Source organism: Aulonocara sp. 'chitande type north' Nkhata Bay, linkage group LG14 (genome assembly GCF_057382095.1).
Source record: "Aulonocara sp. 'chitande type north' Nkhata Bay isolate Kocher_YH1m ecotype deep benthic linkage group LG14, A_spYH_male_GT1.1, whole genome shotgun sequence".
Classification (NCBI taxonomy): Eukaryota; Metazoa; Chordata; class Actinopteri; order Cichliformes; family Cichlidae; genus Aulonocara; species Aulonocara sp. 'chitande type north' Nkhata Bay.
In genome coordinates, this window is record NC_141357.1 from 6,298,250 (window position 1) to 6,322,546 (window position 24,297).

The 24,297-nt window shown below is 40.2% G+C and overlaps 1 protein-coding gene and 1 long non-coding RNA gene across 3 annotated transcripts in view; one reads left to right on the forward strand and one right to left on the reverse strand.

Moving 5' to 3' along the window:
• LOC147313949 (uncharacterized) lies at nucleotides 1-12,007 on the reverse strand. Its single transcript, XR_015124586.1, has 4 exons — nucleotides 11,684-12,007; nucleotides 4,541-4,624; nucleotides 4,191-4,340; nucleotides 1-342 (listed from the first exon to the last, which is right to left on the reverse strand). It is a non-coding gene; the product is annotated as an uncharacterized LOC147313949 (long non-coding RNA).
• Nucleotides 4,334-24,297, forward strand: part of LOC147313950 (unconventional myosin-Ic-like) — a 61,939-nt gene continuing 41,975 nt past the window's right edge. The window contains exons 1-2 of one of the 2 annotated variants that reach the window (XM_086260718.1): nucleotides 4,334-4,450; nucleotides 4,614-4,786. In XM_086260718.1, coding sequence (XP_086116844.1) covers nucleotides 4,697-4,786 — 90 coding nt within the window. In that variant the 5' untranslated portion in view covers nucleotides 4,334-4,450; nucleotides 4,614-4,696. Of the gene's footprint in view, nucleotides 4,451-4,613; nucleotides 4,787-11,380; nucleotides 11,915-24,297 lie in introns of those variants that run through there. The other variant, XM_086260720.1, reaches the window with a different exon arrangement.

Sequence of the window (24,297 nt, forward strand, 5' to 3'; positions counted from 1 at the left end):
TTTTATTTGTCTTTTAGAGATCTGTCTGCTGAAACATGAAACCTCAAGAGGGCAGCAACTTCCAGCTAATCTGACAATACATCACTCGTGCTAAAATAATTTCCATATTTACACAGGAGATGGAAGTGCTATAAAGGAAAAAATGTCAATAGTTTAACTTTCCAGTAATTATGTTTGAAGACACTGTTCTCCGGAGGGAGTGTTTTGGCCGTCGTGTCAGTGGCTCCCTCTTCTACATCTGCAGCCTAATCGGCGTCCTCTAGCTTCCTCTGCCTTCCTGTGGAAACTGGAAACTGCCAGCGTTCTGTTGTCGGAGCAAGATTACTGCTCGCAGAGTAGGACCTGGGGAACAAACGTCAATGAAATATTATGAACTTCCTCTTCGACTGTAGAGACAGCTGTTATAAATAGCTAGGATTATTTTCAGACAACACTTGTGAGATTTACTCAGCCCTGGTCTGATCTGGTCTGGGCTGAGCCTCCGCGTGGGATCTGGTTACAGGATTTGGCCTGCAGTGCCCAAATGCCCTTGATCCATGCAGCTGTAATACTGTACGTTTACACATGTGTACACAATGACTTGCAGTGTCACAAGTAGGACTGAATGCAGGAAATGCATGTTGGCTAAAGTAATATAAAGTCCCATTATATAGAAAATCACAAATATAATAGATGTGATTCAGTTGCTAATGAAAAGAAAATGAAGACAAACAATGATGAGAAATGTAACCAGTCACAATAAAAAGGTGTAAGTTGAGAGACAACACATGAAAAGGTGCTGGGGGGATGTTTGACCATGGTGAAGTAATATCATGGTTATGGGCCATAAAGAGGGGAATGTGAACAACATCAAAGGAATCTGACCAATAAATATTATTAAAGATTATATTCAACCTGCCATGCCAATGGAATCAAAGATGTGTAAGACTTTGGTATTTTTATATTTAGAATTTTTTGAAAACTCCAAACTACAAGAAAATCATAACCACCACCATCAACAAACATGGTCAAAGTCATCCAAGGATACTCTTGGATACTCCTCGGATCCAAGGATACTTGCAGGAGTTCTTGTTTTTAGTCAAGAATTGACAATTCTTGTCAATTCTTGACTAAAAACACTATAAATTATTTCAAAACACATTTATTTCATATAAAAGCAGATATATGATGCAATACATCTTCCCCAAAACTGAAATGTCATTTTTCAGGTTCAGAATTGTTACTTTAAAAAAAGTTAAACATTGTAACAAAGTTCCTTTTAGCTAACAGATAGTAGATGTTATTTGTATCCATTATGTTTCGCTATTGCTTTATACATAATACTAAAACTTTTGCTTCCTTTAATAAACTTATTTATAGCTAACCGTATCAAAAGGTTGTGTTTCACATATTTAGCTCAGAGGCTTTAACACAGTTTTAAAGCTTTTATGTTAATGAAATGAACGAATGAATTTTATAACATACAGAAGCCAGTAAAAAAGTAATATTAAACATTTTGCATAGCCTAACACAAACTTAAGCCCACTCATCAAATTCATTTTAACTTAACTCATCACTTAACTTATCACTAAATTAAAAGGATGCAGATTATTGGTTTTATCACAGCTGTAGGTGGGCTGAGTCAGAAGTCTTGGCCTGGAAAATCCCAATATTATACTCTTCGAGAGGAGTCACCTTTGTCATATGATGACTTACCTTCAGACTGTTGTAGCAAAGGAATCACACAGTGACACAAGCACTACACACATATGTATAAAAAAGATAATACATCATTAATGTAAGATGGAAAAAGTGGCTTTGGATCCGCCTTACCTTTCGGTAACCACTGAGACACTTCTCCATGGCAATGGAAAGGAAAGCAAGGAAGTTTAGTCTCCACAGTGAGAAAACGGATATGATGATTTAAGCAGGAAAATAGGAAAACAAATAATTACAACCCTTTTGTGACCTAGACTTACAGTAACAGGTTTTTTAACTGCCGTGTCCTCATCAGTGAAGATCTAATTACAGTTGATGGAATGACAGTGATTAGTGTGTTATTCTACAGTTCTTACTTTACTACCAATAATCTGCATTTGTGGCCACTGTGCTCTGTCTTTTCCATTTTATTTTCCTTTTTAACAGTGTGTTTTCCTTGGAAGTCAATCACTTTGAAAGTATGTGTTCTTATTTTAAAATAGAACTGGGCAGAGACGTCTCAACTCCAAGATTGTGTGTAGGAATGTTCGTGTGTGTGTGTGTGTGTGTGTGTGTGTGTATCAAGGCTACAGATTTCCTGTTGATGCCAAGCTGTCAGAAATGCCTCCAGCTAGGGTCAGAGGTCAAAGGATGTGTGTCTCTGTCACTTCCCCTCTCTTAACACCAATGTGCGATGCCCCTTTGCAAAACACAGGACATACAAATCCTGTGTGACGCTCATGCTGAAAGATATCCCTTTTTATGCTACTGCTCATGAATTATGTATCAAAAAAACCTTTTATAGCGCAGGATTAAGAGAGATAAAAGCTGAATACTCTCAAGACAGACCCCTCTATGTGCTCTAAAGCTATCTTTTCTGTGGCTTGGCCATTCACCACACATATTATGATGTGCCCAAATAACTGGATGTGACCTGTGGTGATAACAGTGAACCAACAGGGTGTGAGGGGTCTGGAGTCATCAGACAGTTTAGGAAGGTTATGCGAATGATGCATGTTTATCTATCAGATTGAAGCTGTTTATATGCTTCTGTCTCACATGCACCAATGTTCGACTCCAGTGTCAAACATTACCCCTTTACCCCTGGAAGCATTCCTTCTGAGGAAGTGCACCACTATGAGAGCACAAGTCCCTTATTTGTTTTTAGAAAGCCAGCGATGCAAACGCCTGCCACTTGTGTGCACTGTATATCCTTAGAGAAGCACAAGTAGGTTCCGTCATGCACACGCTCAAACAAAAATGCATCTCTCTCACACATACGTACACACTAAATCATCTGGGTGGGTGTTGTAAATGTCTGAAGCAGGATGCTGTTTCTAGAAGGAAACCATGTTTAGACCAACCCTGTATGTGTGTATGTGTGTGTGCATGCAATGATTAGTTATGTAACAGGAGCCAAAACCATAGGTAGCCATTTTGGGGTAAAATGTAGTTCATTTAAAATAAGAATTATAGCAAAAATAATGTTAACTTAAATCAATGAAGAAACAATGACATGTTGAGGTTGCAACACCTTACAAAGTATAAAGTATTGGCTAGATGGTAAAAATAGACAGCTCGTTTGTAGTAGTAAAAACGCCAGAAGTAGTGAACAATTGAAATTTTGGGGCATAATTAGTGCATAAATATATCCAGCTAAGTATAAAATAGCTTAAAGTAATCGACAACCTGCTCCTAGCTAGCTAGATTGGTGAAATATTAGCTAAAAGCAATGGTTTAGTTGGCAGGCAAAAGCTAATTAAGCTCATTAAGCTAAGTTACCTCATTGCAAAAGGTAAAAGGTTAAATACCAGTAACAGAAAGGTTAAGAAAATGTTAGCTAAAAGTAGCTTTTATTTAGCTAAAAGAGAGAGAGGTTAAATCCTAGCTAAAAGTAAAAAGTAAATTACTGATAGTGTTCAATTAAATGCTAAAAGAAGATAAATGGTAAAAAGAGCAACATTTTTTAAACTAAAATGAAAAGATAAGTGAAAAGTTTAAACGGTTCAAATCATATAATAATATGTTAAATAAATAGTTTACTAGCTAGCTAAAATTAGGCCTAAACAATAGGTGAAATATAGTTCCTTTAAGGTAAGAAATGATAGAAAGACAAGCTAAATATATTGTGTAAAATAATGATTAAATAGTTTAAATATAAGTGGTGTATAAATCATAGTGAAAGTAGATAATTTGATGAAGCATCTCTGAATTCTGTCACTCCAAGTAATATCCTACAAGTGGAAACTTTGACCTGAATGGAAAAACAAAGAACAATTTCTGTCTTTTTAAATTAATGGCATTAAATAGTCTAAAGTGTAAAATCTGCTTAAAATAGCAGGTTCAAGACAAGAGATAGGGCATTTCTGACTGAGGCAAAAAATGTTAAAAACCACTGATCTAGACTTTTATTAGCTAGACTTATGCATAGTTTATTTTACTGAAGATACAAATTGGTTTACCACTCGCTACGAGAGCACATATTTTTTATCTAACTAAAGACACATACTCACATGCACTTGTAAAACAAAAGACACATATCCTCTGTAAGTGGCATCCATCTTGAGTCAGGCTACGTACTATATCCTTCCCGTGAATTCAGCCAGAGAGGCAACATCCTCTGGCTGCATGAGAGGAAGCTCGCCTCACTGTGACTCTCCGCTCTGCAACAGGTAACACCCCAACCTCAAATCTCTGTGCCAATGCTTGTAAACTACTATCACTACTGTATGTCTACTGATCCTCGTGCCATGAAATAACATTTCTCTATCAGGTAAGGGCTCCCACTGAAAGATACTGCATGTGGTTTCTTTTCATTTCAGAAAGAGATTTGGGATCTTGCATGCATTTCAAATGAACCTACTATCTCTGATAGTTGCATTTTAACTTCTCTTGGGATGATCTTCTACGCACGTTCTCTTTCTGCTCAATCTTAGGCGTTGCAATTCTTTGGGGAAGAACAAGAAACACACACAAAAACCGGATCACTTTAACAGAAGCTAAAGGAATAAAGAAAAAAATGATGGAACTGAAGATCCAGCTGATCCCGACAGGGGAAATCATCCTTTCTCCAGGGAAGAATGGAGAAAACCACTGCCACAACTGCAAGGTCAGTTTGCATACACACTGTGACCATGGCTGAGGCCAGCTCTGGAGTCAGATTTTTCCACTCATCTTTCATTCCAGAGGTTTTATGCGGCTCAGTGGGTAGACATAGGTGCTGACACAGCTGAGGTTATAGGGTTCATCTCCCACAGGGTTGACATTGAGAAACTTTTACATAATTTAAGAACTGTAAATTGCTTCAGAATCTGCTGTCTGTGGTGATAAATCAAATGATCTGTGGTTAGTAAATGCATTTAAATCTTGCTTGGCCCTGAGCAGCGCTCTCCGAATTATAATGCGCATTACTCAGAGGTAATTATGCATGTCAAACCAGGCTGCCTCTGTAATTTCTGGACACGTTAGAGACATCTGTACTGTGTTACAGAACAAGACTCATGATGCTAAGTGTTAATTAGAGTGAATAAGAACCCTCTTTAAAGAAGTCACGGTGCTTTAAGTAGCAATTTGACATTCATAGTGTCTTCCCTAAAACGTTCTTTGGTGATACAAAGGGCATTTTTGGATATTTTCAGTAAATACCAGCACAGTTATAATATTGTAGGAATGTGCAACATTGAGTGCAAAAGGTTTAGTGTCAGCCCTCACATAATTAATTATAGAGAGGATGTTGTGAGTCAAGTAACCTCACTGCATATGATGCATTTGAAAGCTGCTACATCCAATGTTTATATGCTAACAGTAAATTGATTATAGAGCGGCTTATAGAGAATTTTCACCAGACTCCCAGTTCCCTTCAGCTCTGCACAGAATTCTTACCCTGTTTTGGTTTGAAGGCCAAATGTTTAATGTTCTCCCGTTGTGCTGCTCGAAAAGTCCAAAAGCAAAGTTACCAACTAGCTGGTGAGCACAGGCAGGTATTTCCAAGTAAAGGTGGTTGAGCACCCACAGCAGGGCTAAAACAAAGGCAAATATTGAACTTGTTTTTATCAGGTGGTACAAAACCATCCCCAACTTAATAATGACACTGGGTCATATTGTAGTATCTGGAGGAAGTGGAAATAAAGGCGCTTGGCTCTTTTAAAGGGACAGTACCTAACCACTGGTACAGATATGTTGATGACACCTGGGTCAAAACCAAAACCCAAGAAGTAGAATCCTTCACTGCTCACATCAACTTTGTGGATAAAAACATAAAGTTCACCAGGGAAGACACAAAAGATAACAGTTTGCCATTCCTGGGCTGTGCCGTGCGCATCAAAGAGAATGCGAACCTCAACTAGTTTTAGCGGAAGCCCACACACATGGACCAGTACCTCCTCTTTGACTCCCACCACCATCTGGAACACAAACTTGGAGTAATCAGGACCCTACAACACTGGGCAGAAAATGTTCCCTCTTAGCCCAAAGGAAAAAAGAGAGAACACACACATGTAAAGGAAGCTCTTAAAACAAGTTGTTATCCTAATTGGGCTTTCATCAAGTCAGCAAAGATGCACAGAAAAGAAGATCAGACACAAACTAGGGAGGATCAGAAAGACAAACGCAACAACACTGTCATCCCCTATGTAGCCGGTTTATCAAAAAACTCAGGAGAGTCTTCTCCTACACGTCTTCAAGAAACTCAAAGAAGTCCAGACGCTTTTCTTTCCAGGCTTCTTAGACTACGATAAAATGAATGACTGAGAATCTTCAAAGACATTTTCCTAAAAACAACAGTACAGTAAAGTACAAATAAAATAAAGTACAGTAATGTAAAAAAAACAAAAAAAAACACATATATATATACAATCTGAACTAAGGCATAAAATGAAATATCCTGTCTTCTTGGAAAGCTTTCTTACATTAGTAGGAAACAAAAAAGAGTTTTTACAATATCATATCCCCTGGATGAGGTAGATTTGGTGTGTCTGTGTATATGTGTTCATGTGTAAGTGTTTTTGTGCATGTCTGTGCGTTTAAGTGTGCCTGAAAGCCTTTAAAGGACCATATGACAGGAAAGTGAGTGTATCAGCATTCTCTCAGATTTGGCCTGTGCTTTGATGCAACGTTTCCTGTTGTAGAAAATGGAAGTTATGATGGTGTAGATGTTAATAATGTCAATAATTAATGTTAATAATAACTCAGCGTCCAGCCTAACAGCTCCAGGTCAGTGGCTCTGAGTTTTACTGGCCCATGTATATTTTTACTGGTCTGCGTAAAGAGAAAATTCTTATTTATCTTAAGTATTAAATATTAATATTAGTACACCCCATGCCCCCCTTTAGACTCACCCCTGCTTGGTGTAAGTATTACAAATAGAAAAATAGGATGGCTGCCATCAGCCTTCAGCAAGCTGTCTAATTTAAATCTCACATCGGAATAATTTAACAGTTCATCTTGTTTTTTTATAATCAATTTATCCAAGTTAATCGGCGAATCTTTGTAGCTTTACTAGCAAGCCTAGTTAAAAATTGGTGCTAAATAACGAAGGAAGAATTTCAATCTCCAAAACTGAAGCAGAAACAGAAATTGTCTGTGCCGTAAAACAGGCCATAATGTTAGTCGGATAATCCTCTAGAACAAACAAGAAAGAGGTCCAGTTCAGTGCCTTTAATTAGCAGAGAGGAGGCCAAGTAGACACAGATGTCGAGCAAAGCTTCTGTGCTCCTATGTTTAAAACTTATCGGTTTCCAAATGGAAGGAAGGGGAAAACTATCTATAGAGAGCAAAACCCTTTTTGTATTAGCGTGTAAACATGCCTTTAATGGTTTAAAGTTTGGCATTTAAAATAGGAGTCTATTCCTCACTTTTGAAGCCTGTCTCAAGTGGCCATTAAAGGAACCACAGTTTTTGGCAGTAGCCATAGCTTTACATGTAGGTGAGCACACACAGTATAAAGAAATATGCCCAGACTCTGAAATAGACTCTATATGACGTGACTAACACATTTCATTTACATTTCAGCAGTTCATACTGTATGTGCTAAGCTCATATGTAATATCTAAATATAGTTGTCTACAGATTGAATGGAATTAGCTTTTTTTTAAAGCAGTCCCTTTATGGGATAAGGTATCTTTTGGTAAAGTGTAACCACTGGCAGACACAGGTTTCAGATTTCTAGAAAGAGAATTGTGGTGTGGTTAATGCAGCCTGCTGCATGCTGGTTAGTAATGACTGGGGAGGACTGGAATGTACCGTAGCCTGGATGGGAGGAAACGACAAAGACATTCCAGTACATGGCTTCATTCGTTCCCCTTCCCACATTCCTTAAAGGTCAACTCACCCTGCGTCTGGGTACATGTGAAAAGTGTGCGTTCCCTGACCTATAATGTGCCTGTCTTTCGACATCAAAAATCGACACCTACAATCACAGCACAGCACAGCAAAACTCAATTAGTCTGACGGTAAATTAATTCAGCACGAACAACTATGTACTGACTTTACTGATGAAGTGTGCAAAATATTCAGAACATTTATACAGTTCAAACTTTCCACAGATAATGCTTTTCCCCCTTTCTGAAAGTCTGGCAGCTGGTCAGTGAATGCTGGGATCACACTGAGTTTGTAGGCTAATGTAGGACCTTTTTGCTGCATTACAGCAGATAAGTCAAGTAAACCTTTTTGGTTTTTGTTAAGTGAAATCAGAACGATGTGGTGTTAACTGATCCTGGGAGAAAAGGAAAGATCAAGTGTGCTGCTGTTTGTTGATTTTGGAAGGGAAGTGAAGAGGAGACAGGGCTGGGCCTGAAGGTAAGGGGCCAGTGTCATGACCAGCTCTTCTGCCCATCTACTCAACGCCAACAGGATACAACGTGCGTGTGTGTGTGTGTCATTAGTAGCGGGTTGTTTGAGGCTGAATCGATCACCCCCCCCTCTGGCAGTGAAGTCACATTACAACTGAGACTGAGGTCACCTTCACATGAGCACAGTGCATAACTGCAGTAATATCTGATACAAAGTCCAGTGCAGGGGATTCAGACCTGGAATGTTTAATTTATTAGAGAAACAGAGTACAGTTAGAGTTTATCATCTAGGCTCTGAGCTCATCACTGACTGCACTTGTGACACACATAGAAAATGGGGAGTATTATGCTGTCAGAGCCTACAGGTGTATGGTGGGATGGTGCAGTTTTACTAGCAAGCCTAGTTAGGGGTTCACAGAGCAGGCAGCGATGGAGGGCAGCAGTAGCACTGGCAGGTCAGAGAGAGATGGAAAGTTTTGGTGCTTAAATGTACAGCCAAACTGCAAGGGTTGCTCAGGCCATTGAAACTTTACAGAAAGCCTTTGTTGCTTTCCAGCATTCACTTATTCAGCTAAAATTAGTTCTCAATGCTGACAAGACTAAGCTAATGTTGTTTTCCAAGTCAAAGAAGGTCCCGGAGCCTATTCCAGTGGTGTCCACCCTTGAAGGAAATGTCATAGAGATAGTTCATGAATATAAATACCTTGGTGTCTGGATTGATGACTCATTCACCTTTAAACCACATATAGAGAGACTAGTAAAGAAACTGAGACTTAAACTTCGTTTTTTCTTCCGTAATAAACAGTGCTTTTCTTTTGCAGTAAAAAAACGTCTTGTCACTGCAACCTTTTTATCTGTGTTAGATTATGGTGACATTCTGTATATGAACGCTTCTTCTTCATGTCTTCTAATGTTGGACACGATGTATCATGCTTCCTTGAGGTTTATTACCAATTGTAAATACCTGACCCATCACTGTGATTTGTACTTAAGAGTAAAATGGCCTTCTTTGGCCATTAGAAGACAGGGGCATTGGTACACTTTTATTTACAAAGCTATGCTTGGATTGCTGCCTCCTTATATTTGTACTTTGGTCACAAGGACAAATAGTGGTTCTTACTCCTTGCGCTCAAATGATCAGCTGCTGTTGTCTGTTCCCCTTGTCCGCACAGAGCTGGGTAAGAAAGCCTTTGTCCACTCTGCGCCTTTTTCATGGAACATGTTACAGAAAGACTGGAAACTAACTGAATTGTTGTCTTTAAATGTTTTTAAAACTAAACTCAAAGGCCTACAGGCTGCCTCAATAATGTGTAATTGTTTTGTGTAATTTTAACTTTGTTTGTTCGCATGTATTTGTCTTGAAATGTGCTGCCTCTTGGCCAGGACTCCCTTGAAAAAGAGGTCTTTGATCTCAACGGGACATTCCTGGTTAAATAAAGGTTAAATAAAAATAAAAAAAGGGTTCAGCTGTATGAACATGTTTAGCTGTCAAGTTTTCCCAATGAATATTCTTCAATGAAAATCTTAAAGGGTATGATTATACTTACATCTAACCAATAATGTTCATTATTGGTCTCCTCTAGAGTATTGGCCGGCGAAGACAACCCTTATTTAACTTATACTTAGTGCAGGAGCTTCATTTATGTTGTCTTTTTCTTATAAATGATTCAAATATTAAAAAATTGAGTCTGTCTTACCCTTGCATAATCAGCTAACTTTTTTTAGTAACTAAAAGGCATGAAAATGTGTTTTTATCTTATATCATTATCTGAGTTACAGGCCCTCACAGGGGTGGATGAACATTTAGCACTCTTTGGTTTGCATCAGATTTTCTAGAATTTCTGAGCCTCATAACTTTGTATTGCATGCACAGGAAAAAGCTTCAGTCTTTTCATGTTTATCAGGACTAGGGGAAGAGAGAACGCATGAGTGACACAAGATATGACAGCTGTGTCACGTCTGGACGATGCTCAATAAGGACAGTTATAAAAAAAAAAAACATAAAAAGTGCAAATGAAATATTTTCAAATATACATCATGACACTGACTTTCACTCATTCATAAGTACAATAATTTAAAAAAAAAAAAAAATCATACTTTTTTAAAAACTCCCAGTAAACCTTTTATTCATTCTCTGCTACTCTCAGTGTTGTATCTTAAAACTTCAACAACCTTTCAGTTATTGTAAATGAAAATTTTAGCAGCAAGGGTGGAAATTTCTAGTTCTTTTTTGTGGATTTCTTTCTTACCTGAAAAAAAACTTGGGACGATATGTAAAGTAAAAACAGAATGCAATGGTTTTAGAAACTCAGAAACCCATATTTTATTCACAAGGGAACATAGAAAACATGCCAAATGTTTGAACTGAGAGATTTGACTGTTTCATGGGAAATATTAGCTTATTTAGACTTTGATGGCAGCAGACTTTAGAGTCTCCTGTCACGAGGTAGAGCTGTGAGTGATGGCGTGCAGGTGCAGTGACGCCTGTTTGGACAGCAGAGGGTACGAGAACCCCGTGAAAACGACGAGAGCCGCTCAATGGAACCGCTGAGCTGCAGTTTGCCGCTGAATGGCCGGCTGGAATGGCACTGGTTAGCGGTTCCTCCAGACTCAAATATCTAGCATTTTCACGTCTACTTTTATGTCTGCGCGCATTCGTTTTCTACCCCACCCGTTAGAGGTGCCGATGGATGAACTTTTAACCCGCTCAGAGCTCAGATGGGTGGACAGCAATAAATGGCTATGAGTGTAGTTTGCGATCTCCCAGAGAGTTTGGCTTTAAAGTGAAGGGATCTGGTTATGATCTTCTAATTCACGAAAGCTGTCTGTGTATCATTCCTCATTTAAGCCTTTAGTCTCTGTCAGCTCACCGAGCACGCTGCCATTTATCAGGCTGGTAAAAGCAGACATTGTTTTTTTTTTTAAATTTCTAATGTCCCAGAGACAAGAAGATAACAAAACCGCCTGAAGAGTATTAGCAGGCAAATCATAGTGCACGACCTGTCCGAAAGAAACTCATGACTCCTACGGGAGCTGTAGCAGGGTGGGTTTTTGGTTAACTTCCTGGTATTACGCGGCTGTGCTGTCCTTTGATGACAGAAAAATAAAGGAGAAATTACCACACCACTCCCATAGAGTTTAACCCCCGACAACTACGACACACTGGCAGTTTGTTTCATACTAGCATATCAGTTCACGAAGCATAGTGTAACTGATACCTGCAGTCCAGGAGAAGCCTCCGCGCTGAGGCAGAGCCCACGGTTGGAGAACTGGGAGTGGTGGTGGGAGGGTCAGGAGAAACCCGGCACACAGTACGTTACCTACTGACTAACAGTGACCAGTCAGTAAGTGGACTGTCTGACACGGCGGTGAGACAACTCCAAAACCTCGGGCGGTGGAAGTGAGTGAAAGAAAAGCGGCATAGCGCATTTGACCTCGGCTGTTGTAAGGTAAGCTTTCATCCAGTTTAAACACAGATTTTAAGCTAGGTGCCTCCCGCGCGCTCCTCGGCAGATGCCCCACTGTGCTAACTGTTAACTTTGGCTCTTTCCAACCTCACGGCTGCTGTACTGGTTACAGCTGTGATACCGGCCAGTCTCTGCTCGGTAATTCGTGACAGTGCAGCATGTTTGAGTGAGTGGGCTGAAAGTCCCCGTGTGCACCATATGGAGAGAAGCTTTTCACCAAAACGCCATTGTAAAAAAATAAATAAATAATAATAATAATAATAATGTGGGGTTTAAACGCGACACAGCCTGTTTGTGACTCATTTTACTCAGTTAAACCATACATCAAGACTCGTAATACAGCAGCAGGAGTCGTATTAGTACAGTGTGGTTAAAGCGGTTAAACTCGGTTATCTACCGCTGCTTCATTGTCTGTCATAAGTAATATGTTAAATTGTGATGCATTTCAGCTAACCTAGCTAAGTGCTTAAGTTCAAAGTTTAAACATGCCCTGCTGGTGTGTTGCATATATACCGGTTTAAAGAATCAACATTACATGTGATTATTTTAAGTGTCTATGAAATCCAATACGAGACCCTTTTTTTGTTTGAATGAAGTTTGGTCTGGCATTCTCTCCTCCGTCATGCGTACACTTGTGTAGGCTTGTATTTTCTGGGAGCTGGCTCACTGGCGTTCATTGAAAAGCAGTGCTGTGGACTTTTAGCCACGTAGTGATTTGGCCTATAGCCCACAAAATCAAATCCTTCAGGTTGGGGTTGTCTTTTTATAGACGCGAGACAGACACAGATTAAGACAGCAACTACACGGCTCACGTCACAGGCTTGCACACCTGATGCAAGCAGAAGGTGCTGCGGTGTTAATCATTTTAAATTAACCATCTCTTAATGGAGCTTTAAGAGACCCTGTGTATGTGTCAGAAGACGCTGGACTTGTGCTGAGAGAGAGTGTCTGCAATTGAGGAAGGGCTTGGTCCACAAACCTGTCCACCTGTTATCCTGTGTGTGGTTTGGAAGAGGTAAACATAATGCAAGCAGCTGGCATGTAATGCAGCCCACAGGTGCTGATGGCTGTCACGGGATGAGAAATCTGACCAAAAATACTGAGGCAGTGTTATAAAACCATTATGCTGTTTTTATCTTTGAGGAAATTGTGTTTTGGCATCTGATCTGCTGAGCTTCATCTTGATTATAAGAGAAGTTGATTACCCACCCAGCAGAAAGGGGAACGCAAAATAGCCTGTGCTGTAAGTTAAATAAATGCATGTGTAGACAGAAACCAGAAGATAGAAGTTCAGACAAGTGAGCCAGAATGGGCGGGATAGTCCTCCAGGGGTCAAGCTGCAGCAAGACCAGCTGACCAGTTCCTTCAAGGTCACCTGAAGGGCAGGGCCTCCCTGTGCTGACTAGCATGCTGCAGCTGCTCCTCAGCGTCCTGTTAAAGTGCTCCAAGTTTGATACAAGCTCCTTTTTTAAATGGCAGCTTGTAACTGGAGACGATTAGCCCTGAAGCAGGGTTTTACTGATCTGCAGGGTGGTCTAATTTGGGTAGCTCTTTAAAGAAAGTGCACATGGTGGAATTTTCAGCGTGCACAGCCTGCACAATTATTCTACTTGGCACAAAATGCACATCAGCGTGCAGCAGTCAATACATTTTTCCAAAGCAGTTCCACCAGTTGTATACTCTGTGGTCAGTCACTTTTAGCTGCAGTTTCCATTGGGCTGATGTGGGCAGAGGCTTGAAGGCAGTTCTTCCCTTAGTGCTGTACTGCCGGCTTTATTTTATTTTAATGGGCTGGGCTTTCGGAGATATTTTGGTTCATGGCTGAGGCCGAGTTGTGGTGAGAGTGAAGTTTGGTAGTTTAGGGTGAGGTTGGGCTCTTCACTGGATGTATTCCTACTTCTGCATGGCTGGGTGTTTTCACTTTCCCACTTTAAGCACAAACACAATGCAAGGGTTTGTGAGATGGGTGCATGTGTTTTTTTAGATTATTAAGATAACGTTATGAGCTCAGTTTTTTTTCCCCACACTCAGTTTTAATTTCACATCTAATTCTTACACGGATTCACATGAGAGGAAAAAGTTTACTGGTCCTGGCTTGTTCTTTGCCTGTTTATCTGATCAAATACTAGTAATGCTTCCCTCCACATTGTTATGGAAGTTAGTAGATTCCTTCATGCCAGATTTCTGCTGCCAGTTTCTGCAGTGCATTGCAGTGAGACCAGATGGGTTAGGGGATTGCCTGGAGCTGAATAAATATTGAATAAAAAAGAACACTGGGCGACTCCCACTTTGAGCATTTTGTTTTGGCGGATACAGGACCTGCTGTTGATGGGGTGAAGGTCTTCCCTGGCCTGTAGTTGCTCCGCTGCATGTCAGGTGGACTGCAAAGGGCACACCTGACAGCCTGGCTCTTAGCCAGATCACTACCATCCGCTATACAACAGGAAGAGAGAGGAACGCTTGCATGTGTGAATGTGTGTTGATACACGCTAATGTACTTAAACTTTGCAATAGGAAATACTCACTGGGGGGGGGGAGACGGAGAGGAATTTCCCTTCATTAACCTCATAATGTCAACTTGTCCTGTCAGACTTGTTGATGTCAGCAAATGGGATGTGTGTTAAAGTTACGCTTGTCATGGTAAAGGGAGTGTAAACTTGAATGAGAGAAATGTACAAAACATTGGGTTTGTGGGCGGGAATACTGTCAGGGCCCATGCACAAGTAATGCCTCCTAGGTGACTAAGCTGCCTGCATGTAATGAGGTTTGGGTTAAGTAAAAAAAAAAATTAAATTAAATTAACTGCCATTTTTGTACTGAAGAAATTATTAGTTGAACTGTTGACTGTATATAAAAGATGGATGTAGACACAGTGGCATCTCCCATTGTTTTCTAGACTCTGCCCTTTGAAGCCTCAGAGTTAGCTGGCACGTTATTTATTTCTCAACTATAAGTGACCATGTTTGCACAGGAGGGTGGAGTGCTTAGTTAACAACTAACACTAGTGAGCTTGGTTGGTAAGCTGCGTCCATGAACAAATGCGATGTACTGACACATGATAATGATTAAAGTTAATACTGCAGTTTAAAAAAACAAAACTGAAGCAGAAACTTCATGCATGGGCTTTCACATACAGCATACCTAATATTTGTTAAATAATTTCATTAAAGATGCCAACACAGTCAAGAGACTCGATACTAATGGAAGTGAGCTCTAGTAGACGTTGGCTGTGTTGGTCATAGTATTAAACTAACTTTGGAAAAAAAAATTGGGTTGGGGACCACTGGTTTAGATGACGACTACCACTTGTTTGCATGTGGGAAATGAAATCAGACCTTGAAATGGGAAGGTGTTGGAGATGCTGGAGGGGAGCGACTATTGATCTACCCTTGGGCAGACAGACTGTTGGAGACAGAGAGCACAATAACAGATTAACAACAGCCATGTGGGCTGGTACAATCCATTTCTATGGTTGTAGACTTTCTACATGCAGAATAAACTTTTTTGTTTCTCATCTCACCACGACTGATTTCTGGATAAGCAATCTGTGAACAACTAGCAATGACTGTGTGCTTGTTTCTTAAAGGTTCAGATTTGAAATAACAGAATTGCTGTAAAAGCTGAAGTGACTGATTGATAGATTTATTTTTTGTTAATGCAGAAACTTTGTGTAGTTGAAGCACTGGATTAAAGAAAGTATTCAAAGGAATTCAGTTAAAGTTGAAGGACCAAAAGAAAGTGTAGATCAAAGTCATTTGAAAATTTTTCCCCAGTTGTTCCTGTTTTTTTTAATAAACTTGGAAGCCGATGTTATTGTAAGCATCAAAAGCATTGCAAGTACAATTTTCATGAACACTGACATTTGCATGTTAGAACAGCTCAGGTTTTTCATGTCATTTACAGGTTAAGACCTTAAAGTCCCTGTGACGTTAAAGTTGGCCTGTGATGCTATTCCTGGCATGGGTACTATAAAAGTACTAAATGCTCTTGTTAAACACAAACAGCATTTCAAACAATGAGGTCTGCATGTGCACAAGCATTACCTGCGGGCCCAAAGCATGAACTCGGACAGATTTCTTTCTACTCTTGGCTCTGTGTGATGAGAACAGGTATCCTTATATGGTCAAATGGCAAATGGCCTGTATTTGTATAGCGCTTTACTAGTCCCTAAGGACCCCAAAGCACTTTACACATTCAGTCATCCACCCATTCACACACACATTCACACACTGGTGATGGCAAGCTACATTGTAGCCACAGCCGCCCTGGGGCGCACTGACAGAGGCGAGGCTGCCGGACACTGGCACCACCGGGCCCTCTGACCACCACCAGTAGGCAACAGGTGAAGTGTCAAGGACACAAGGACTGAGACTGTCCAAGCCAGGGCTCGAACCGGCAACCTTCCGATTTCAAGACAAACTGCCAACTCTTGAGCCACAGTAAATGCCACTTGCTGTTAAAATGGACAAAAAAGAAGTTGTAATGTTTGTTCAAAAGAAAATTGGCTGAAAAACTGGATGTCTGCACACACAAAAGTTCTCCACTAAACATCCTGTATCAGTGAAAGCACAGAATCACAGTTAATGTCATTTACCTTTGTCACAGAATGATCTCGATGAAAAGATGTCAAATAGACAGGTAAGACTGCAGTAATTCAGTGCTTAGACTCAGTAGTGGGGTAAACATCAGTGCCATTTCAGTGTAACACCAGTCAGTCACTATAGTTAGGGTTAATCAGAATGAATCTCAAATAGTGAGCAACACTGCTCTCTTTATTGTTGCTGCACCACTTTACAGTTTGATGGTGTTTGTTAGTGTTAGGGTGCTGGAACCCTCTAGCTGAATGGAAGTAATGAGAGCTTGTCTCTGACAGTGAGTCAGAGTGTGTTACCTGTATGATGATGACTCGCAGTCTCGTAGGGTATGTGAGTACAGTATGTGCGCCTGGTTAGTTTTAGCTGTGGGCAGCTGCTTTAGCATTTCCATGTAATTCTTTCCCACATCCCAAAGCTTGACGAGTGGTACAGCGAGCCCTGCCCTGTTGGGAAAAAATGCTATGAGTGACTGCATCCTGCTTCTCCTCAGTATTACAGCCTTGACTGGTGTGTGACTGGAAACCACCCTGGACATGAGTCAAAATCCACACCAGCTTCACTGCCATTTTTGTACATGCGGTGTGACTGTAGGAGATGGGAAGTCCTTAAAAGACTGAAAGTTGAATGCTTGAGTTTTATTTATTTATTTGTCACAGTTCAAGTGTATTTGATGTGATGAAACAGCAAAAAGAAACAGACTGATTCCTGCTAACAGCCCTCAGTCACATCTGACAGGTTGAATTCGACTAAGTAAAGAACTGCTCATTCATGTTTAGTTACACAGTGCTGACTAAGTTGCTTCCTAATTCTGTTCTGTTGTAAACAGCCTCACCTGCACACCTTTACTCAGATTAACCCGATGATACAAGCTAAAAAGGTAATCCGATTTCCTCTGCTCTTGCACTTGTTCAATGTGTACTGGCAGGCCAGAAGGAGAGGAGCTCTGTGGGTGTTTGGAGGATCTTCTGCTGTGTAGTTCTGTTGTAACATTTTGGATCATTTTTCTTGGACTTTAAACCCTACTGGATTTGGCTCAAACGCTTACCTCCAGGTTAAACACAACAGTTATAAACGTACAATAATAGATATTTATTTGAATTGTACTCTGGCTCTGCCGCCCACATAAGCAGTAGGTAGGTGGTCTGAGGAACAAGAACACTCTCCTTGTCCTTACACTGGGCAAGTCAAACTGTGTAAACCATCCCAAAATAGGCCTAGAACACCTGTACATTTACCTTTTTAGTCAGGTGCGTGCATGTGTGTGTGATCTGCCCTCCTTACTCTAACAACAGGCAACCAAAGCTCTCTGGATCCTGCTGGGAACTTGCATGTGATTATGTCCACTCCTCTCCTGGTTATGTAATGTTCAATATCATCTGTCATTGTAAAGGCACACCTACCTGCTCTGTGTTTGCTGTGACATAACACCAAAGGCAAATCTCGGTGTTTGTTGAAAAAGCGTTCATATTGCGTGTCAGTGATTGTGTATGCTGATGGGCATGGGAGCAAATATCAGAAAAATTTAAAGCTTTTCCCACCTGTGCAGAATTCAGACAGGCTCAAATTTTATTCTTCAAATAAATTCCTCATTGTAGCCCCTCCCTACTCAGCACCCCTCTTAACTATGATAAGATTCAGGTTTACTATTCTTAGCTCACTGCGTGACTCATTCAAGTCAGATGTGTTCACACTGAAATTTGAGAGTGAGGCATGTTTGTGTCATGTGAAACTGGAAAGCAGATGGAAAAGAAAAAGTCTGAGAAAAAAGAACTTGATGAAATTCCTTCCCAACACAGTTGCTGCCCTTTGGTTTAGTAAGCTGCCTTATTAAGTACACTTGTGCCTAAGCGGTATTGGACATAACCCCGAAATTTAAACCTCATCGCAAAATGCATACTTGCTAAGATTCTTCTCCCTGGGTCCATATCTTATATCTGTCTCAAACTGTTAATTGACAGATTTTATTTCTTTGTTTTTTATGGTTTTGTGACAGAATGAACTCATATCAAGTGTAAGAACCAAAAAGGACAGCTACATGTATCAGTATCAGTATTACCTGAGATCACTCTGGGTTTTTTTTGCTTGGCTCCAGCCTTTATTAGTTTCTGTACGCCGTCATCGTACAGTATCTGGTAATGGTAGTTCTTGCTCTGCTCTACAGCCCCATGAACCAGATCTCCACTTGCTCCACCTTTTGGTTGGAGTTGACTTCCAGCTCAGTTTTTTAGAGAAGGACTCTTGCCACCAATAGCAGTCGGAGATGGGGGAGTTGGAGTATGTCTGACCGTGAGGCAAGGTCCTTGCTGGGAAAGCAGCAGATCAGTGATCACCACAACATCAGCCTGGCCAGTGAACCAGCTAGTGAGTAAACTTAAGATAGGAAGAGTTGAGCCTAGTATATAATATTGTTCAACTGTGTAATGTGAGAATAGTGCGGGTAATTGTTTAGTAAATTCAAAGAGTGGGTGTGTGTCATTGAATGCGCTACCCTTGCCTAAACCAAACAGGGTAGTCCAAGTAGTTAGAATACCTCTGATGCCAGAGATTCCCCCTTGTTGAGCTGTTGAAAGAGAGCAACTGTCTGCCCTGATTCTCCCAACACTGCCCACAGTTCATGTGTGAAAGCAGGTTAACTGGAGAGCGTGTATAATAAGAGCCTATCCAAGTCTCCCTTGACTACCTAGATAGCTTATCATTAGTCAGTTCTCAAAGTTCTGGTATCAAAGTTCACCAATAAACCACATTCACTATAAAATTCAGTGATTGTTTTAGTATGCTCTCATATCTGTTGTACTAGCAACACAATAATTTATATAGTGGCTTTCATGAAAAACTAGTTTCAAATAAGTGTTGCAGGACTCTGAATAGGCAGCCCAACTTACAGGAAAGAAAGTGTGTTTGTTTTCATTTGCCTGGAGTGTGGTGATAATAGGCTGTCCTTGGGTAAGTCTTTGAAGGCTTCTCTCTCTCCACCTGCTTGTTAACCTTTAACCAAGTCTTTCCATGGAGCTTTGATAATGTCAGTACTAATATAGGCAGGGGTTGTCTTAATCTGAAAAGAGAGAAATTAAATTAAAGGGAAGAAAAGTTATGAAAGAAGTGTTGGGGAAGGAGGAGGTTGACTGCGTGAATTATAAGTGCACAAATAAGAACCCTATTCTTTCTGTGGAAAACTCAATGTGGCATGAAGGAAAAGGCAGATAGCAGCGGAAGCAAAGACGAAAATAAAGCAACCTATGGAGTCTGGAGGAATGCAAACAACAGCTGATGGATGAGATTAGAATGGCTGGCATGAACTAGGCTTTTTTGACAATTTTTTTTTTTCCCCCCCTGATGTCTTACATATGTACAGTGTCCTCATACAACCATGTAATGCACATTAGTGGCCAAAGGACACCAGGTTCTGGTGTAGTTGGGTTAGGTTACTGTTCATTAATTCTTCAGTCAGTCTGTAAAACCCTAACAGTGTGGGAGTGTTGGTACTGCTAAAGCCTAAAAATATTTGATTGTTTTTCCCAGGCACAGATTCAGTCCATTCTAATATGGGCTTTCTTGAATTTAGACAATTCATTGACAGACCTGTTGGTCGTGTAGGGTTAATGTGTAAATGTGTTTAATCCTCCTGTGTTTCACATGGTAAGGGGTTTATGTCATACTTTATACTAAAGCACTGTGCTACAACACTGTAAGAGCTTTCAGTCACCAGCTGCAATCCAGAAAGGAAGGAATTGGAGGGGTGGGCGATTAAATCCTCAAAATTATATCACAGTATTTCAAAGAAGTTTGCAATAATGGTATTTCTGATGATGTAGAAAGAAAGTAGTGAATGTTTTATTGATGATTGCAGCTTGCAGGCAGCAGCCTTTAATAATGAAAATTAAATGAAGCTTTTTTCTTCAGCCTTCCTTTCAATGGGGGGCTGTTACTGATAGACTACTTCATTGGTGTCAACAACGTGCTGGCTGCAGCATTATAATGCAAGAGCAGAGACCCAGTATAGGTCAAATGAAAGTTTTTATGACATAAAAATGCATATTGGCATGCATATTGGCATGCATTCGGTATACTGTGGATACAGGTTTTATAGTGGAAGGTATAATATTGCAATATGATGCTGGAATCTGTCCATCTGCGCACAGCTGGAAGATGGGAAGGTCCACGGTGCTAGACTTAGGGGATTGAATTGAATTGATGATGCAATTCTGATCAAAAAGTGCCACCAAACATACAAGATTATATGTTAACACAACAGGGCACCCTGCCAAACTACAGTGTGTATGAGAGACACTGTCAGATGACAGATTTGCTCTGGAATGACTTTCAGTTTTCCCTTCAGGCCCAAAAAGATCTTGTTGAAGTTTAAAAGAACAAAAAGCAAAATTACAACATCAGCAGCGCCTTAAGCCCCAGACAACCAGGATTTCCTACTCCTGATTTATGTACAGCATATTTGCCAAATCATCACAGTTACCCTGAGCCACATTCCTGCTTTACAAACAGAAATTAGCAACTTTATTATCAAAATATCTACAGCCCTGCCCAGTCTGACTATGACAATTGGTTAAGACGTTGTTACATGTGTGTCTGCGTGCGTGTTTGTGTGAACTCTCTGCAGTACTAAAGTGAGACTTGGAACAACTTGGCTCTTGTAGGTTCCCCAGCGGTATTGAATTATTATGGGTGTGGCAGTTGATTGAACACATTCTTAAAAAGATATTTAATCACACTGACTAAATCTAAAATGGGGATTCTACAGTTTTATACTAGTTCTGTCCACTCAGTCACCACTTTTTGACTTTGCATTCACAGCCTTATATTAGTTTTAACAATCAGCAGCAAAGATTTTGTGTTTATCATTTTAACATCAGTATAGATGCCGGAAATGTTAAGCTGAGAAACATCACTGGGAGCCTCTATAAGCTTGTACAATACGTTTGTCCATATATATGTTTATGTTGATGTTGCGGGTTAAAGAGTTCCATCTTGCGCATTGTTTATTTGTTTATCTATTTATTTATTTATTTTTACATTTGGTGGCTTCCACACATATTCTGCCCTTCTGTCTCCCACATATTACCACTCATCCCCATCTCCACCCTCATTCAGAAAATGCTTCTGTCTCTGTTTATTTCAGTCTCAGGATGCCAGTCGCATCTGGCAGTGCATTTCATCACTGAGGATGACCCATATGTAGCTGTCTAGTCACTACTTGCTGGCTAAAACCATATGATATGTGATATGTTTTTCACTAGAAGCCCACGTTGTGGTTGTAGGTGGATATGAATATTTAGATGAAAGTGGGAAATGAAGTGAACCGTGATGTCTAGCTAAAGTTTGTTTAGTGTAGATTCTTTTAGTATAGTATGACAGATGTGCATTTCTCAGAAGCAGTTGCATATGTATGTTCTGCCTCAGCAGCCCTACCCCAGTCAGAGAGGAGAGCGTTCAGAAGATGTTGCAGTTAAACTTTGTGTGACCAAACTGCAGAGCAGCTCCCTTGCATTGGGAGAGGGTCTGTGTTAAGTTACTGTCTCAGGAGATTGCTCTCATAGTTTAAGCTGTTCAAACAAGCCTTCGCAGTAATTTGTCAAGTTTAATGTAGGTTTGTGCTGACATGTCAAAAACACTGTAATGACAAACTGGATGGCCTTCTATTCAAACTTTCACTTTGTCAACTCCCCTTTTCTCCATATCCTTGCCTCCTGTACCACTCACGTGTAAATTTAACTGAACACTAATGACTTTATTGTATTCCTGTATGTGGATGCAGGCAAACACCAGCTAATTTTGATTGCTCTTAATTGATCCTTTATAATTTAAAATTTTATAACCTGAAAAAATAGAAAGTAGATAATAGGAGGGAGAAAAATAACACAGGCAGAGATAGAAGTCAGAAAAACGGCTCTGAAATGAAATAACGAGAGGAAAGAGGCTTTAGTAGTTGGTACTATTTACACTGCTTTAACATTCTCAGTAACTGCACATGTGCAAGCTTCTTTGCAACCAAACTCCACCTATCATGCTGTGACTGTCTTCATCTGTTGTCATTTATACTGGCCTGGGGAATGCATGTGGAAGGGAGGGGAGGTGCTTTACTCACATATGTGCATGGAAGGACAGAGCTATACCATGCAGAAAAAAATTTGACACTCTTTTGGCTGTAATCTGGTTTTGTTTTGCCTCTCAGCTGAACTGTTATTAACATCTAATCAGCAAAGGGGAAGTGCTCAGAGTAAACAGGAAATTTGCTGTTTGGGAACATAGCAACTTAGTCCATTTAAATGCTACTGGACTGGATGCATGCCGATTTGCCCAATTTTTGTGTTGTTAGTCAAATCTGATGAAATACTTCCTTATTTATTTAGTGCAGTCTAAACAGTATTGTGTGCATTGTTTATCCTGTATTCGTGACCTCTGTAGCTCATAGCAATAGCAGCGTCCAGGACATGCAAATAGACACAACAAGGAAAACGTGTGTGTGTGTGTGAGGACCAAAAATTTGAATGCTACTATACTTGTGGGGACCAACAGCCGCTTATAGGGACAAAATGCCCATTTGGTTAGGCATTCATTTTTGATGGTTAAGGTTACTGTGCGTGTGTGTTGAGTATTCAGAAAAGATTTGTCTATAGGAGTAGTCAAAACTAAATGTGAGCAGTTAAAACATCTGGCTAGTCAGTGGAATTGGTATGAGTCTGTAGTGGTTTCTCAGAAGCTCCTCTCCATATAAGGCCTGCTGGGTATAAAAGGACTGAAAGGCTCTATCAATAGAAGAGCAGGAAAAATGTGGAGGAGAAAGACTAGAAAAGGTGAAGAGGGGTGGGAGAGGGAGTGAAAAAATGTAGGAGATATGAGAGGGACACAAAAGAGACTGAAGGAAAGACTTAAGGAGTATTGGGACAGATTTGCACAACACAGAAAAAGGGGCGGGAATGGGGGTAGGACAGGCAGAATGTGTACTACGTTTTGAGTTGCACTTCGGCAAGTCAACACCTGCCTGATGTTGAAATGGTTTGCTGAATTATTTGTCTGTGTTTTTTAACCTCTGTACCTGCATATGACAGTCATACATACTTTGGGCATTCCTTTGGGTTTAGAGTTGACTAGGTGTTAACAATAGTTCCCTCTGTGTCATTAGGAGTTGGCTATACCATTTCTCACCATCTTTCTCATTATTATTGTTATTATTATTGTTATTATTATTATTATGTAATCACCATATGTTGGCTGCATGGGTATACAGTGGTATACATAGTGTACAATATCAAGGATCGAGTAAGATATTGAAATCAAGTTTCTGTTAAGTTTGTCAAAGCAAAGAAATTTTGAAGACATTGCATACTTCATAACTATTGATCTGTAATGCTAAAGCTAAGAATCTACTATATGACCTGTGTTAATGAGATGCCAGTCAGCTTGACCTCTTCTCTTATGCACAACACTAGGTGTTATTGAATGGAAAGCCACACTGCGTTAATTGATTTTTTTTTTCCAATTTTTTCCAGAATAGATTTTTTTGGGGAGTCTTTATGAAAGCACAGAAGCATATATGGCTACATGGAAGCCCTTCTGCATTTCAGTGCATGCTGGCAGACTTGTTGTGAAGTGTCACACCCATTGACCCCTGCTGGGCCTGTATCACATCAACATCACCAGCTGTAAAAACAGTTTAAAATAGGGTGTTAATTTAGGGTAGTGTTTTACGGTTAGAGAGCCGCCTCCCAGAAGTTCTCTTCAGTCTGAAAATGTAGTTGAAGAGCTGGAACCTTA